The sequence below is a fragment of the Triticum aestivum genome, chromosome 4A (assembly GCF_018294505.1).
Source record: "Triticum aestivum cultivar Chinese Spring chromosome 4A, IWGSC CS RefSeq v2.1, whole genome shotgun sequence".
Lineage (NCBI taxonomy): Eukaryota > Viridiplantae > Streptophyta > Magnoliopsida > Poales > Poaceae > Triticum > Triticum aestivum.
In genome coordinates, this window is record NC_057803.1 from 615,497,721 (window position 1) to 615,511,317 (window position 13,597).

At 40.9% G+C, this 13,597-nt stretch overlaps 1 protein-coding gene across 1 annotated transcript; it reads right to left on the reverse strand.

Annotated features, from left to right (window-relative positions):
- Window positions 1-1,880, reverse strand: LOC123082623 (uncharacterized). The gene is made up of 2 exons (XM_044504920.1): window positions 795-1,880; window positions 1-548 (listed from the first exon to the last, which is right to left on the reverse strand). The coding sequence occupies exons 1-2, from the start codon at window positions 1,261-1,263 to the stop codon at window positions 544-546; spliced, it is 474 nt and encodes a 157-aa protein (XP_044360855.1). The 5' UTR covers window positions 1,264-1,880; the 3' UTR covers window positions 1-543.
- Window positions 1,881-13,597: the final 11,717 nt, after the last annotated feature.

The window sequence follows — 13,597 nt, forward strand, 5'->3', positions numbered from 1 at the left end:
TCCAGTTCGCGTGCTACACTCTTCAGCAACATTGCTTGCTAAAACACAGAACTTAAATCCATCAGATTATTCATTAAGAAAAAACCAGCAAGCCAAGGTGCAAAAAGCTTCATCATACCATCTCTCGGGAAACAGAAACCACTCCCTAACAGTGCATCTTTTGAGAGATGAATTTAAAGATTGGATCAAAGCTGGGACAGGGCAAACTGTAGAGTTTTTAAAATGGTAATACCGAGTTACTGTTTGCAAATGCTTTTTCAAGTAAATTCTACAACAGGGTACATCAAATTAGAGGTTCATTACAAAGATAATCAATTCACTCGGCCACTAACACGGGAGATTATCAAGCTAACTGACAAAAGCTACCAACAACATGGGAAAACAAGCAAGCACCGCTGCACCAAAAGGGCTACTGAATGATGACATAATTCATCAGGACTTCGCGAGACCCCTGTTGCCTCCAAGTTTGTCACCTATCTTGTTGATGAGTGTAGCCTCGTACATCTTCAACCACACATTCTTAATGCGCCGCGTCACCGGGGGTCACCCTTTCCGCAAACATAGGTTTGTCAGTATGATTCTAGAAGGGGGATTACATGATACTGTATAAATTGCAAATTAAGCATAATTAGTTGTAACCACACGGCACTCAAAGTTTGTTTGCACCCATTTCAAACATAACTTTCAATCCGACTAGGCATTCAATGTTTTGTTTATTCCACTAACTTGTATGGAGTATTATTGAAGAGTTGTTCCCATATCACAAAAGAAAGGACATATAGATACAAACATACCTTGTGAATTGTAGAAACTCATGTATGGGATGAAAGCTTGAAACTTTTCTCTCTCCCACTGTAGTGACTTCAGATTAATCTTGTAGATTCCAAGATCCGTGGTCACGAAAATGATATCGGTGCCTTTCACAGATCCAATCAGCCTAAGTCTTTTCTTTGGATTTCGAATGTGAAGGATGTTGTTGATATTGATGACTGTACGCTGAGTCCATGATGCAACTCCGTCAGAACCCATGTGCCTTGACCACAGATTGAGGATTAACCCAACCACATGTGCAAACCCCAAACTGTCATCCTCCATCGCCATGAGGATAACATCATCAGCAAGCGGCATATCAATCAATGATAAGCAATTAGTGCTCAGGTCGTACTTGAGAATTCCTACTAGGCGATCATCGACGCAGTCACAAAGCTTGAAGTGAAGTGTGTCTTTGGACGAAGACAGGAGGCGCTTCGTGGATGTACACATCGGAGTCAAGTTGAAGGCCGGAGCATGGATTGCTCCAGTTATCAAAATGAGAACGGTATATGCTCAACAAAATGGGGTTGCTGTGGTCACCTGTCACCGGCAAGGTCACCCACGCCTGTGCAACACAATCATGAGCATCAGTCTTGTTCAGAGCGATGAAGACGACCTGGAAGGGCCCTGCGTGGCACGTACTGTGGTCACAGCCGCTCGCAGCGCAGAGCACCGCTGCCCCCATAGCTTTTGTCGTCCACCAGGACGGGCGCATCCAGCTCCCTCTGGCAGCCCGTCATGGGATCCCAAACGGTGAGCGTCATGGGTTTATAGCCCACATCGCCAAGGAGAACACGACCATGGCGGCAGTCCCACGCATCATATTCCCAGTCCCCCAGTCATCGTCGGGAATGCACGGACGAAATTTCGGTAGCGGCCGCGAAAGCGAGCGCCGGAGAGGAGGCCAAGCCAGAACTTGCTGGCAAGGGAGGCGCGCACAAGGTGCTCAGCCTCGTCCGGCGGCAGGCGGAGGAAGATCTCCTCCAGAAGCCGTCGAGGAAGGCCACGACCGAGGCTGCTGCGGATGGCGTGGGGACGACGACGGAGCAGCTACTGCGGAGACCGAAGAGCGATCTGTGCGCCGTCGAGGAAGGCCACGACCATACAACGGACTTGCTTTGGGCGACAACGGTGGTGCGGCGGAGGGGCGAACGGCGGCCAAGGAATAATTGAGGAGGGGCTGTGCAGCCGAGGAAAGGCTGCGCAGGCCACGCTGGAGGAGAACGACGACGCTGCTGCAGTGACGGGCGACGGCCGAAGGGCTTTCAAATACAATATAGTAGCTAGTGGCCGGAGCTTGTGAGCACGATTCAGACTATTGCAGCACGATGGAATTTTAAGTGTTGAACTCACCATCGATACACATATGATCTCAACTAGTACTGCTGCAGATCAGTTTTGGCCCCTTCTCCTTCTGGATTAATCAAAAGCAAAATTTAAGTGTCCACCGGAAGTAATTAAGGAAACCACCAGGAATGCTGAAATGGCAACGGTGACGACGGCCACCACCAATTTTTCACTGTCATCATCTCCCACTCACTCCCTCTTGTTTACCACTTGGCCCAACAGGAGGCGGTCCTGACGGGGCGATGGGTTCCCAACTGATTTGACCGATGCTTCTTCATTTTCCGATGTGATGCAGCCTGGAGCCAATCCCTGAGGTTGGTGGCGCCAGAGTACGCGGGAGCTCCACATCAGGTCCGTGGTTTTTATTGTTACCTTTTTGAAATATTGATTGTTACTTTTTTGAAATATTTGTATCGGTGGCTTTTTCATCAGTCGTTCTAGTCCTATACATTTCTACTCCTATAAAAAACCAAGTTGGCAAAAATGATGTGCCTGTCATCCATCATTTTAGACCATCAAATCTGCATCTGACGGATGAGAGACAACTCCACTTAAATTTGCAAATAGACCCTTATTTTCTACTTCTTGCTCCATCTATTCCCACCTCATCCAACAAGAGGCATTCGATCCTTCTAGAAATGGGGAACAAACAATGGAGCTGAACTGGGAAGGTGGCCACTACCGCTCACACGCCACCAGCGCCGGCCGCTCCGAATGCCTCTCCCGGCTCATCTCTATTGTAGCAGCCCCACCACTCACCACCTCCCCCCTCCTCCCTGTTGTCTCCTCTCCCCCTACCCCGTCTCGTTTGATGCTGACGTCAGCAAGTACGCCGCCGGCACCGTTCGTCCTCCAAGTCCGCGATGCCTCTTTTGCCTCCTTCTTTGATGCAGCAACCTGGTCCTCCGCCCACCACCTCCCCTCCTCCCCCTACCTCATCCCATCAACATTGGCAAGTATGCCCCCGACGTCGTCCGCCCCCGATTCCACAACAAGCCACCACCAAAAGACCAAGCATGAGGGAGGTGTCGCAAATACTTTAGACATTTTATAGTATGAGATGGTAGGTTGCAAAGTGTTTTATCGCTCCTTCAAAGCATTTATTTATGTATCAGTTGGTGTCAGGTTATATAATAAAGAGTTGGGATGATGATCTTTTCCAAAAAAAAAGAGTTGTGATGATACTTTGTTTTGCTTTTTCGTTATCATATTATAGATGTTGATCTTGTGAGAGGTCATGACTACCATGATAAGATCATTCATCTCACCACATTTGTTCCATTAATTTTTTTGGTAGTTCTCTTTGTTATTCCTTCTGTTCAAAACATTTGGATAACGTCTACAGCAGGTCTCTTTTCCATTGATGTTCCTCCTTTGCTTGGTAGCTCCACATCCAATTTTTCAGGTCACACACCAAATATTTTTTTTCCTTCTTGTGTGTTACCGGCATCTTTTTTTGGGCAGAAACCTGGTTGATGTAATAGTTACAAGAGGTCCAGTGCTAATTTTTGCGTATGTATATGTGCACTCGCCCCTTCTATCTACACATAATTTCAAAGAATCTTTTACAATACATTTTGTTTCTTTGCGTGGTACAAAATGTATTGCAAGTGTTGTTCGTTGCTTTTTTTTCCTTTGCCCAAATATACTGCATACCCTCTACAGACTCAGTTTTTTCCTTTATCTCAATATAACACAGACAGTTATGTGCGCAATAGTGATAGTGTGATGCCCTTTTAAGTGAGCAGTTAGATGAAGCAAAAAAAAAAACAGAACCCTATCTGATAAAGGAAAATTTGTGTCTACAATCTTTGTGTACCAGTATCTATGTGCATATGCTTCAGAGTGTATAACATGCTCATTGATTATTTTGTTATTAAACAGTGCTTGCTGGAGATGACAAATCAAGCGCACTAAGAAGGCAAAGCAAAGGCCGAAAATTTGTCTGATTTCTGTGCTTGGGTACGAGCTGGTTTGTAGCAAAGGAAGATACTCTGCCTGTCTACAGTGGTAGATTTTATAGTGACCGAGGTACTCTGTTTGTTTAGATGGAAGATACTCTGCTTTGTGGCAAGGGGAGATACCGTGTTACTTCTGCCCCATTTTTTTGTACATCTAGGCTTAATAACAAGATTACGCTCTTTGTCAAGTCACTTTGTGATGGTGCTCTTCTCGTGTTGAGGCCCTTATGTTTCATGAGACGATTGATTGTAAGTACGCATAAAAAACATTCATGTGCAATCTTTAATTAGTAATACAGACTTGATTATGTGCCACTATTTTGTGCATCAGATCTGGTAAGGCTCTTCTTGTTTTTTTGTTCCCTTTATTTGTTTATTCAGCAAAGGACATATTGATTAAAGTTATTGTTTGGAGAAACTGCGACTAGGTCCTTAAAAAAGTATAAAAGTAAAGAAATGGTGCAAATAACGAAAGAAGATATTTGAATGATGTTGGTTTTGAAATTATCATGATTATGCATCCTCGTTGTTGTAATGCCACAATCAAAGTTCGTTTACTCGTGCTTTTACTTCTATCTTTCATATATGGCCCAATATATACATGTTTGCATTTCATGTTTTCTTCTGGATATGCACAAGTCCTTTCATCTCAATTTTATTACATGGGCATTCTTGTCACACTGAAATTGTCAAAACTGAAATGCTTTCGCCAACAAACCGATCATTTTCATATCCATTTGATTTGTGCTTTGTCTTACTATGAATGATGCGCCTCTCTTTTTTTCTCCGTGGCAATGCACGGGCATTCGACTAGTACATTAACTAAAAGTGGGATGCTTTATTGTGTCCCAAAAAAGATCGATGCATAAAAATGATATCTTCCATTACTCTCATAGTTATGGGGCATGGCGGTTAGCCATTCCATCACATTAATTTGCCTTCAGGATTGAATTGGAGAATACATTATCAGGAGACTTCAATCATGTTTTTTTGAACACAACTTACCACATGCTTTAAGATTTATTTTAAATGAACATGTAAATATTATTACTACAAAATTCTAAATCTTAGAAAACAACATGCAGCGTGCGCCGTGCAAGGCTTCCTAGTATCCTCAATTTCCCGCAGATAACACACATACTATGCAATGGCATCCATCAGAAGCACATTCACCGTAGATCGTGCCCAAGTGGTATGTTTGTTTGCATTGTGTTAGACGTGCATCTTTGGATGGACATGACTTGGAGACAACGTATACATCGCAACCCTGGGGGAAATAGGATCCATCGTCTATACTCTCCTTTGACATAACACCTACGAATTCAACTGTAATTAGAATGTTTCATACACATGTCTGTTAGAAAATAAGAACCATGCCTGCAAAATACCTGAACAAAGCACCAAAAGGACGAGGCCTAGGAGCACCACCTTGGTACACACCATCCTTGATAGAAGAACTTCTGGACCGTAGGAGGAATTGTTTATATTAGTTGTGTTTCGAATGGCAATATTACGTTCTATGTTGTCGATGAATAGATCTGGAGTGATCCTTTATATAGCATCCATGGTGCTTGTTATGTGTGGAATAAATTAATAGCGTATTCTCATTTTTGAGAGATATTAATAACATATTCTAAGTTAGCTATGTTTTTATTCTTTAGAAATTAACTTATCATGTTTGCTAAATATTTTGCTATACAGGCTCAAATTATGACCATTTAATGGGTGTGCTACTATGTATCGCTCATGGGGAGCGGTACAAACGGGTCGTCTATAACGCGTACAATCGGGCTAGAAAATTTGCAAATGTTAACTTATTATAAAATCATGTTCCTCCTTTCAAAATATTAATTGCGATTCAAAATATGTTTGGGATATCAAAGAATGACCATGTTTAAAAAAAAATCACAACTTCAAAAAATTATTGCATTCTAAATATATAGGAATATGAAAAAAAATCACGTTCTCAAAATTTTGTTCAATTTTTTTAAAGAAAATCACGTTTTCAGGAAAATAACTTAAAATGCTAGATTTTGTTTTGCATTTTCAAAAAATGTTCACGTTTTGAGAAAATGTTCATATCTTCTAACAATGTTTTCATTTTGAACAAATGTTTGAAATTTCACAAAATATTCATTTTTAAAAAAAATATCACAATTTTTTAAATATTTTTCACCAAACTATTGAGTTTACATAAAATGTTTAAAGTTTCAAATATTGTTTGCATTTTCAAAATATGTCAAAAATTTCAATAATTGTTTGCATTTTCAAAACAAATGACAATTTTAAAAATACATTCTCAAATATTATTCACTATTTAAATATAGCCCGATCAAAAACAGGAAACCAAGTCACAACAGTACACTAGGTACATGGTCCCAATTGCCTGCCTCTTTCTTGGTCCACCCCTGGTGGGTACTCTATAGCTCACAACACGAGACAGCTATGACATACTCTGTCTTCCTCGAGCGCTGAGTGGTGATTCAACATGAATTCTATATCTTGGAATCAGGTTAATGCTCTTTATTTAGGCGGTGTATATGATAGTTGGGGATCCCAAGGTACATGGTCAGGCTCAGCCGGCGTCGCTCTGGGCATCATGCCACCTATTTGACGCAATAGGGGGCTCTCTTCAATAGAACACTGATTGTGATACATATCAATGTGGTTGCTTACTAATAACCCACAAGTATAGGGGATCAATCATAGTCCTTCCGATAAATAAGAGTGTCGAACCGAACGAGGAGCAGAAAGAAATAAGAAGTGGTTTTCAGTAAGGTAGTTTTTCTGCAAGCACTGAAATTATCGATAACGAGTAGTTTGATAGCAAGATAATTTGTAACAAGTGACAAGTACCAATAGTAAACTAACGTGCAGTAAGGTAGCTCAATCCTTTTTGTTGCAAAGGACAGACCGAAACCGTCTCTAATAATAAGTAAAACGTTCTCAAGGACACATAGAAATTTCATCTAGTCACTTTCGTCATGTTTGTTTCATTTACGTTCGCTACTTGGATAATTTGATATGTGAGTAGACCGGTGCTTGGGTGCTGTTCTTACTTGAACAAGCCTCCCACTTATGATTAATCCCTCTCGCAAGCATCCACAACTACCAAAGAAGAATTAAGATAAAATCTAACAATATCATTAAACATATGGATCCAAATCAGCCCTTTACGGAATAGCGCATAAACTAGGGTTTAAGCTTTTATCACTCTAGCAACCCTTAGGCCCAAAGATGGTGAAGTTTAATGTAGTCGACGATCACATAGCACCACTAAGGGAATCAAAATATACACATCATCAAAATATCGAATGAATACCAAAGTGACATGATTACTTATGATAAGACTTCTCCCATGTCCCTAAGAATAAAAGCAACTACTCATAAATCATATTAATGCTCATGATCAGAGGGGTATTAAATAGCATAATGGATATGAACATATAATCTTTCACCAAATTAACCAACTACCATCAACTATAAGATGTAATCAATATTACTAGTCACTCTCAGGTACCAATCTGAGGTTTTTGATACAAAGATTAAACACAAGAGATGAACTAGGGTTTGAGATAAGATGGTGATGGTGAAAATGTTGATGAAGATTGATCCTCCCACAATGAGACGGGTTGAGCTACCTTTGATTCCCCCTCCTGGAGGGAAGTGTCCCCGGCGGAGTCACTCTGTCGGAGAGCAAAAGTGCTCCTGCCCAAATTCTGCCTCGAGACGGCGGCGCTCCGTCCCGAAAGTCCTCTTCTTATTTTTTATAGGGCAAATGGGCTTATATACCAGAAGATGGGCACCGGAGGCTAGCCAGGAGCCCCAATACCCCCCAGCGGCGGGCCGTGCTCGCCCAGCACATTTTCAATAAATAAATAAAAATCTAGAGATTTATTTTATATTTTTTTAAAAATGTTCACGTTTCGCGGAAATGTTCATAATTTTGAACAATGTTCACATTTTCAAAAAATGTTCAGAATTTCATAAATATTCACTTTTGAAAATGTGTTCACAATTTGAGAAAAGTTTAACATTTTCCAAAACTATCAAGTTTACAAAAAATGTTTAAAGTTTCAAATAATGTTTGCATTTTTAGAATATGTCCAAAAATTCAAAAAAATATTGCATTTTAAAAAAATGACTGTTTGAAAAATATTCTCAAATATTATTCACTTTTGAAATATATTTTTTCATGATTTTTTGAAAAAATGGATGAAAACAAGAAAAAGCTATTGCGTCGAACATACTACAACACCTGCCACCTCGCCACAGTAACCCAATCAAAAACAGGAAACCAAGTCACTACAGTACACCATGTTCATGGTCCCAATTGCATGCCTCTTTCTTGGTCCACCCCTGCTGAGTAATTTATAGCTCACAACACGAGATAGGCTGTGACATACCCCGTTTGCTGGCACGAAGTTTGTCGGGGCATCTTCCTCGAGTGCTAAGTGGTGATTCAACATGAATTCTACATCTTGGAACAAGGCCAAGGCTCTTTATTTTGGCGATGTATATGACACCCAGGGCTCCCCAGGTACATGGTCCGGCTCAGTCAGGGTCGCTTCGGGCGTCAGGCCACCTATTTGACGCAATAGGGAGCTCTCTTGAATAGAACGCTGATTGCGATACATATCAATGTGGTTGCTTACGGACTTCGTCGCTAGGGTGGCAAGGTGCCGACCAATTAGCACACACCAGGCATCGCTTGCTTCAAGCACACTATGTTTTTCGATTTCCCCCCTTTTCACTGATTTTTTCTTTTTCTCACTATGTATCGTTGAAACAAATAATGAAAAATTGTTCATTATTTGAAAAAAATCCAATTAAATTAATATTCACAAACTCAGGAAAAAACTACATAGTTCAGAGAGGTTCTCGAATGCAAAAAAATAATAATCAAGAATTTGAAAACATGTTTATGAATTGAAAAAAAAAATCATGATTTCAAAAAATGTTCAAGTAATTGAAAAATGCTAGCGTAATAAAACTTTGCAAAAATTAGAAAATAGGTTGTATTCAGAAAATGTTTTCGCGTATTTGGAAAATGCCCACGAATTTGCAAATATGTTCAGGAATTTTAAAAATGTTCATGAATTATACAAAAGTGCATAAATTAAAATGTGTTCCACAATTTGAAAAAAATTCAAGGAATTTAAAAAAAGTTGAATTCAAAAAATGTTTTTGAATTTGAAAAATGTTCAAGAATTTGGAAAAATGCTCATTTGTTTAATCTTTGTGAAGTTGAATTCGGAGAAAAAGTGCTTCAATTTTACAGTAAGTTCATGAATTGATATTTACATGAGTTTGAAACAAGAAAGAAAATATTAAAAGAAGGAGAAAAAAGAAAAAAAAGTGAGAGAATTGTAAAACAGGATAGGAAAACACACAAAAAAGAACTGTTCAAAAGACTCCCAAAACCGGGTGGAAGCTTACCAAACCGGTGACAGAAGCTTCGTAAAACCACGCCACCGCTTTCGCTAATGAGACGGCTAGTGGAGTTGTTCGAGCGGAGATGAGGGATGCACTTCTCAGTCAGCGCAGCTTATCATTTCTTTGTTTTATTTTTATTTTTGAGCCTTTTGTGATTCCCGGATTTTTCTTAGAAACATAGTACATATGTATATGCTTACAATATGCACACTCATCCCTATTGCGTGGTGCACCCTAGACTGCCCCACCGCCTTGCTTTTCCTGTCTTGCAATCTCCTCATTGAGCAGCGTCCTCAATCTGAAGCTCAAGAAAAGCGGCGCAGGCAGCAAGCTAGCTCGACTCTGTCCTATGAGAGTCCCAAACAATTGGACTTTGCGGCTGCAGCAGATGGCAGCTCTCTGTCAGCCAGCAGCTAGCCAAATGGGCCTTTGCACTGAAGGGAAAGAGGTGGAAAGGTGCACTGTACAAGATTAGATTGATTGCCTAAAAAAAAGATTAGATTGATCTGTTGCTCACAAGAAAAAAGGTAAGACCAGCAAAGCATACGCTTTTGAGCTGCAATATTAGTAAAAGAAAAGCTTTTGAGCTGTAATATTACTATGGGAGTCTGTTTTGTTTGTTTCTATGTTGGTCAGGCAGGCCTGCTTATCTTACTCCAGAAACATAGATCACAATGGACGATAGTGTATATATAAACTCAGATTTTCTCTGATTTGTTTTACACTATGTTACTATTTTCACCCGGTTTAATTTCTAACCATGGCAACAATTCTCAATTGTCTACTTTAAATGGTTCTGAAGCTGAAGCTAAGAAGCAGCAGGAGGTAGGATGCATGTTCTAAAATTTTGCACTGAGATTCAAACACTATCACAGTTTATGTGATGCACGATGTCAGGTGTGGCAAATAATTCGATCACATGTAAGCTGTTTCACGTGACTTCAGATGGCTCAGTTTTCCCGGTACTTACCATGTTAGTGGATGCTTGAGATTTTAGAATGGCTCAGTTTTAAATATTATCAGGTTTATGAATGATTTTCATATGAACTTTGGAGGATTAGGATTCAAAACAGGTTTTTTTATTAGATTGTTCAATTCGTAGGATTGAACCACTGACAGCCCCCCCCCCCCCCCCCAAGTCTTGCTGACATGTAACTGTTGTTCTCCCTCGCGCCCTCCCATCATGCACGAATGCGGAGACAAGACACAACGTCTCTTGTTTTTTAGCATCGTGCCGACCTCCCGCACTAGGCAAATAGTGCCAACACAAGTGTTATATCCATAAAAACTAGATTATGTATCTTCTGTTGCAATGCATTTCTTTTTTTTATTTCTTTCTTTGCAACGCACACAGGCATATTTGCTAGTGAGCTCTAAAAATACGTAAAATATAACGGAAATTCGATATGGCTCATATGAGCATTTGCTCTTACTATCTGAACCGATGATGTGTTTTGGGATCCAAGCCCACTTAATGTATAGCTTCCCGTATATCTCTTTATAGTCATAGTATTGATTCTATTGAACAGTTCACATGGCCCACATCTGTCACTCAATTAATGCGGCAATAAAGGTCTGGTCCTGGACGGCGTAGGAAGCATTTTTCCACCACAAGATGTTTAACAGTTGGATGTCTGAACAGTAAACACAAACTGCCGTGGTTGGAAACCTAGACACTTGTTCTAAGTTAAAGGATTTTTTTTCCTTAGTCCTTTTCTGCTTATGAACAAATGTAACAGTTTTTAGCAACTTTTCAGTGTAGCCTTTTGCAAATGAACTTTCAAAGTACTAAATAATACTCCCTCCGTCCGAAAATACTTGTCACAAAAATTGATAAAAATGAATGTATCTAGAACTAAAATACGTCTAGATACATTATTTTCGCCGACAAGTATTTCCGGGCAGAGGGAGTAAATATGTAAGCCCTTTGCAGTTTTCGGTGGTATACATTCATGTTTTGTTTTACTAGGAAGTAAGGTTCTATTGATGCTGGTGTTCTTTGTTTTTTAATTATGTGATTGATGCACTGATGTAATGGTTAGTTTCTGCCTGAATTTTGATTTTTTTTAATTATAAAAACTGTACTGTGCGTCTGCGCCAGCGTACGACTCAGTAAAGCAAATCATGGAGGATACAACTTCTCAACATTAAACCAGGTTAGGACTTGAAACATCATCCCTGATAACTCAAATGCACCAAAGTTGCACACTGGAAGTACTGCGCTGTACTAGCATTCATAGTTCATGGTACAATACATTTAATAAAATAATTCGCTGCTTCTGTCCAGCACATGATAGGAACGCCGTTTCCCGGAAGGTGGACCTGCCACGCCCTGCCGTGCGGCTGTACATACGGCGTGCATACGCTTGCCACCCAATATACGGCAATTTTCACCGCTCGCATCCTTTTCATTCAATGCGCTTCCCACCTGCAGATCCAGCCCACCCAATGGTCCAGATAATAATACCATATGCAAGTATGACCGATATCTTCATTATAAAGCCATCCTTTTCTCATGTTGCACAAAGAAAGTGCAAGAGTCCTAGTGCGGTAAAACTCACCTAGCTAGCCAACCTGTCAGACGGTTTAACACCTATTACAGAGCGCTAGCGAGGTAATGAATTTGCACCACAATGGTGCCTTTCCATGTGAATTTAGTTGTTGGGGCAACCTCACCGCCCTAGAATTTGGGGCATAAGAAGAACGAGCCGAGAATCTGCCATTGGCATCCAAAAGACCAAGCTATGGTGTCTCTTCTCATGGGAACGTATCTGATGCACCGGGGCAATTGGTGCTAGTGGTACACTGGACCCCGTTACACATTAAAAACTGTTCGAAAAAATTTAGTGGATTGACATAACATCAATGTATATTGTCACAAAAATTCAAATCATAATTCAAAATGTTGGTCGATATACAAAAAAGACAAATTTGACATCAATGTGCTAATGGGCCAAAACTGCCCAACTTGTGTTATGTACTATTCAACGTCAAATTTGTCATTATTGTATCTCGAGCAATGTTTGAAATTTTGAATTCAATTTTTGTGACAGCATACACTGATGTTGTGTCAATGCACTAAACTTCCCGGATTTTTTCGAATATTTTTGTATGTGCAATGGCGGACGGATCCATCGGTAGCACCAGTTGCCCCGGTGCACAAGATACATCCCCCTCTTCTCATAGGGTCAAGTTGCACCCTCTTAATCTGAGCCTGCAGGAAGAACTCATGGAGTGATCTCAAGTCTAGATCCCGCCCTACTGGCCCAACCCAAGCTCCATTCACGATCACAGGCTACACCATGAGTGTTGCCCTCATACGCCAACCAATCCTCTCATCTATGTGTGGGGCAATCTCCTAAATCCAGAAGCCGTGCAACCACCGATCTTCCCAAAACGAGGTTGTCTGCTCATTGCCTACATGGGTGTGAGTAGCCGCTCTGAATAACTCCATCAGTTCGTCAGACACCTTGACTTGAAACTCATTCCACGGTCTTGGAAGATTCGAACCTATATATAATTGTTGATCGATTTTTATGCGGTGTTTTGATTTTAGTCCATCGGTTGATGTTTTTTCTCCTTCCTCCAGCCATGTTCTTCCTCCTGCCACTTTGCGACGCATGCTTGGCTGCCTGCCTCAGCCACCCATGGTTGGAGACGCTGTAGGCACGACTCATTGCACCGCCCTCAGCCCCTCCTCAATCCGCAACCTTCTTATGTCCATCGCCATCCTGGGCTATCCCTCTAAATCTACCACCACTCTTTTTCTCTGGTGCTAGTAACCCCGACGTCTATCCACTGGTGGTGGCCGAGGCCTCGGTGCAATGCTCTTGTGTCCGTTTTGGAGCTGCCCTCCGGAAATCGACTGATAGGAATTGCACATTCAAGCAACTTGTCAACAACAAATTTGGAATTTGTTAACTACGAAAAAGTGTGAATGAGGAAAACTAAGCTAAAATAGTATTGGACTGCATGCAAACCATACACATTTAATTAAGGACTCTCTGGCAGCCCCACTAAGCATTTTTGCACTCCAACCC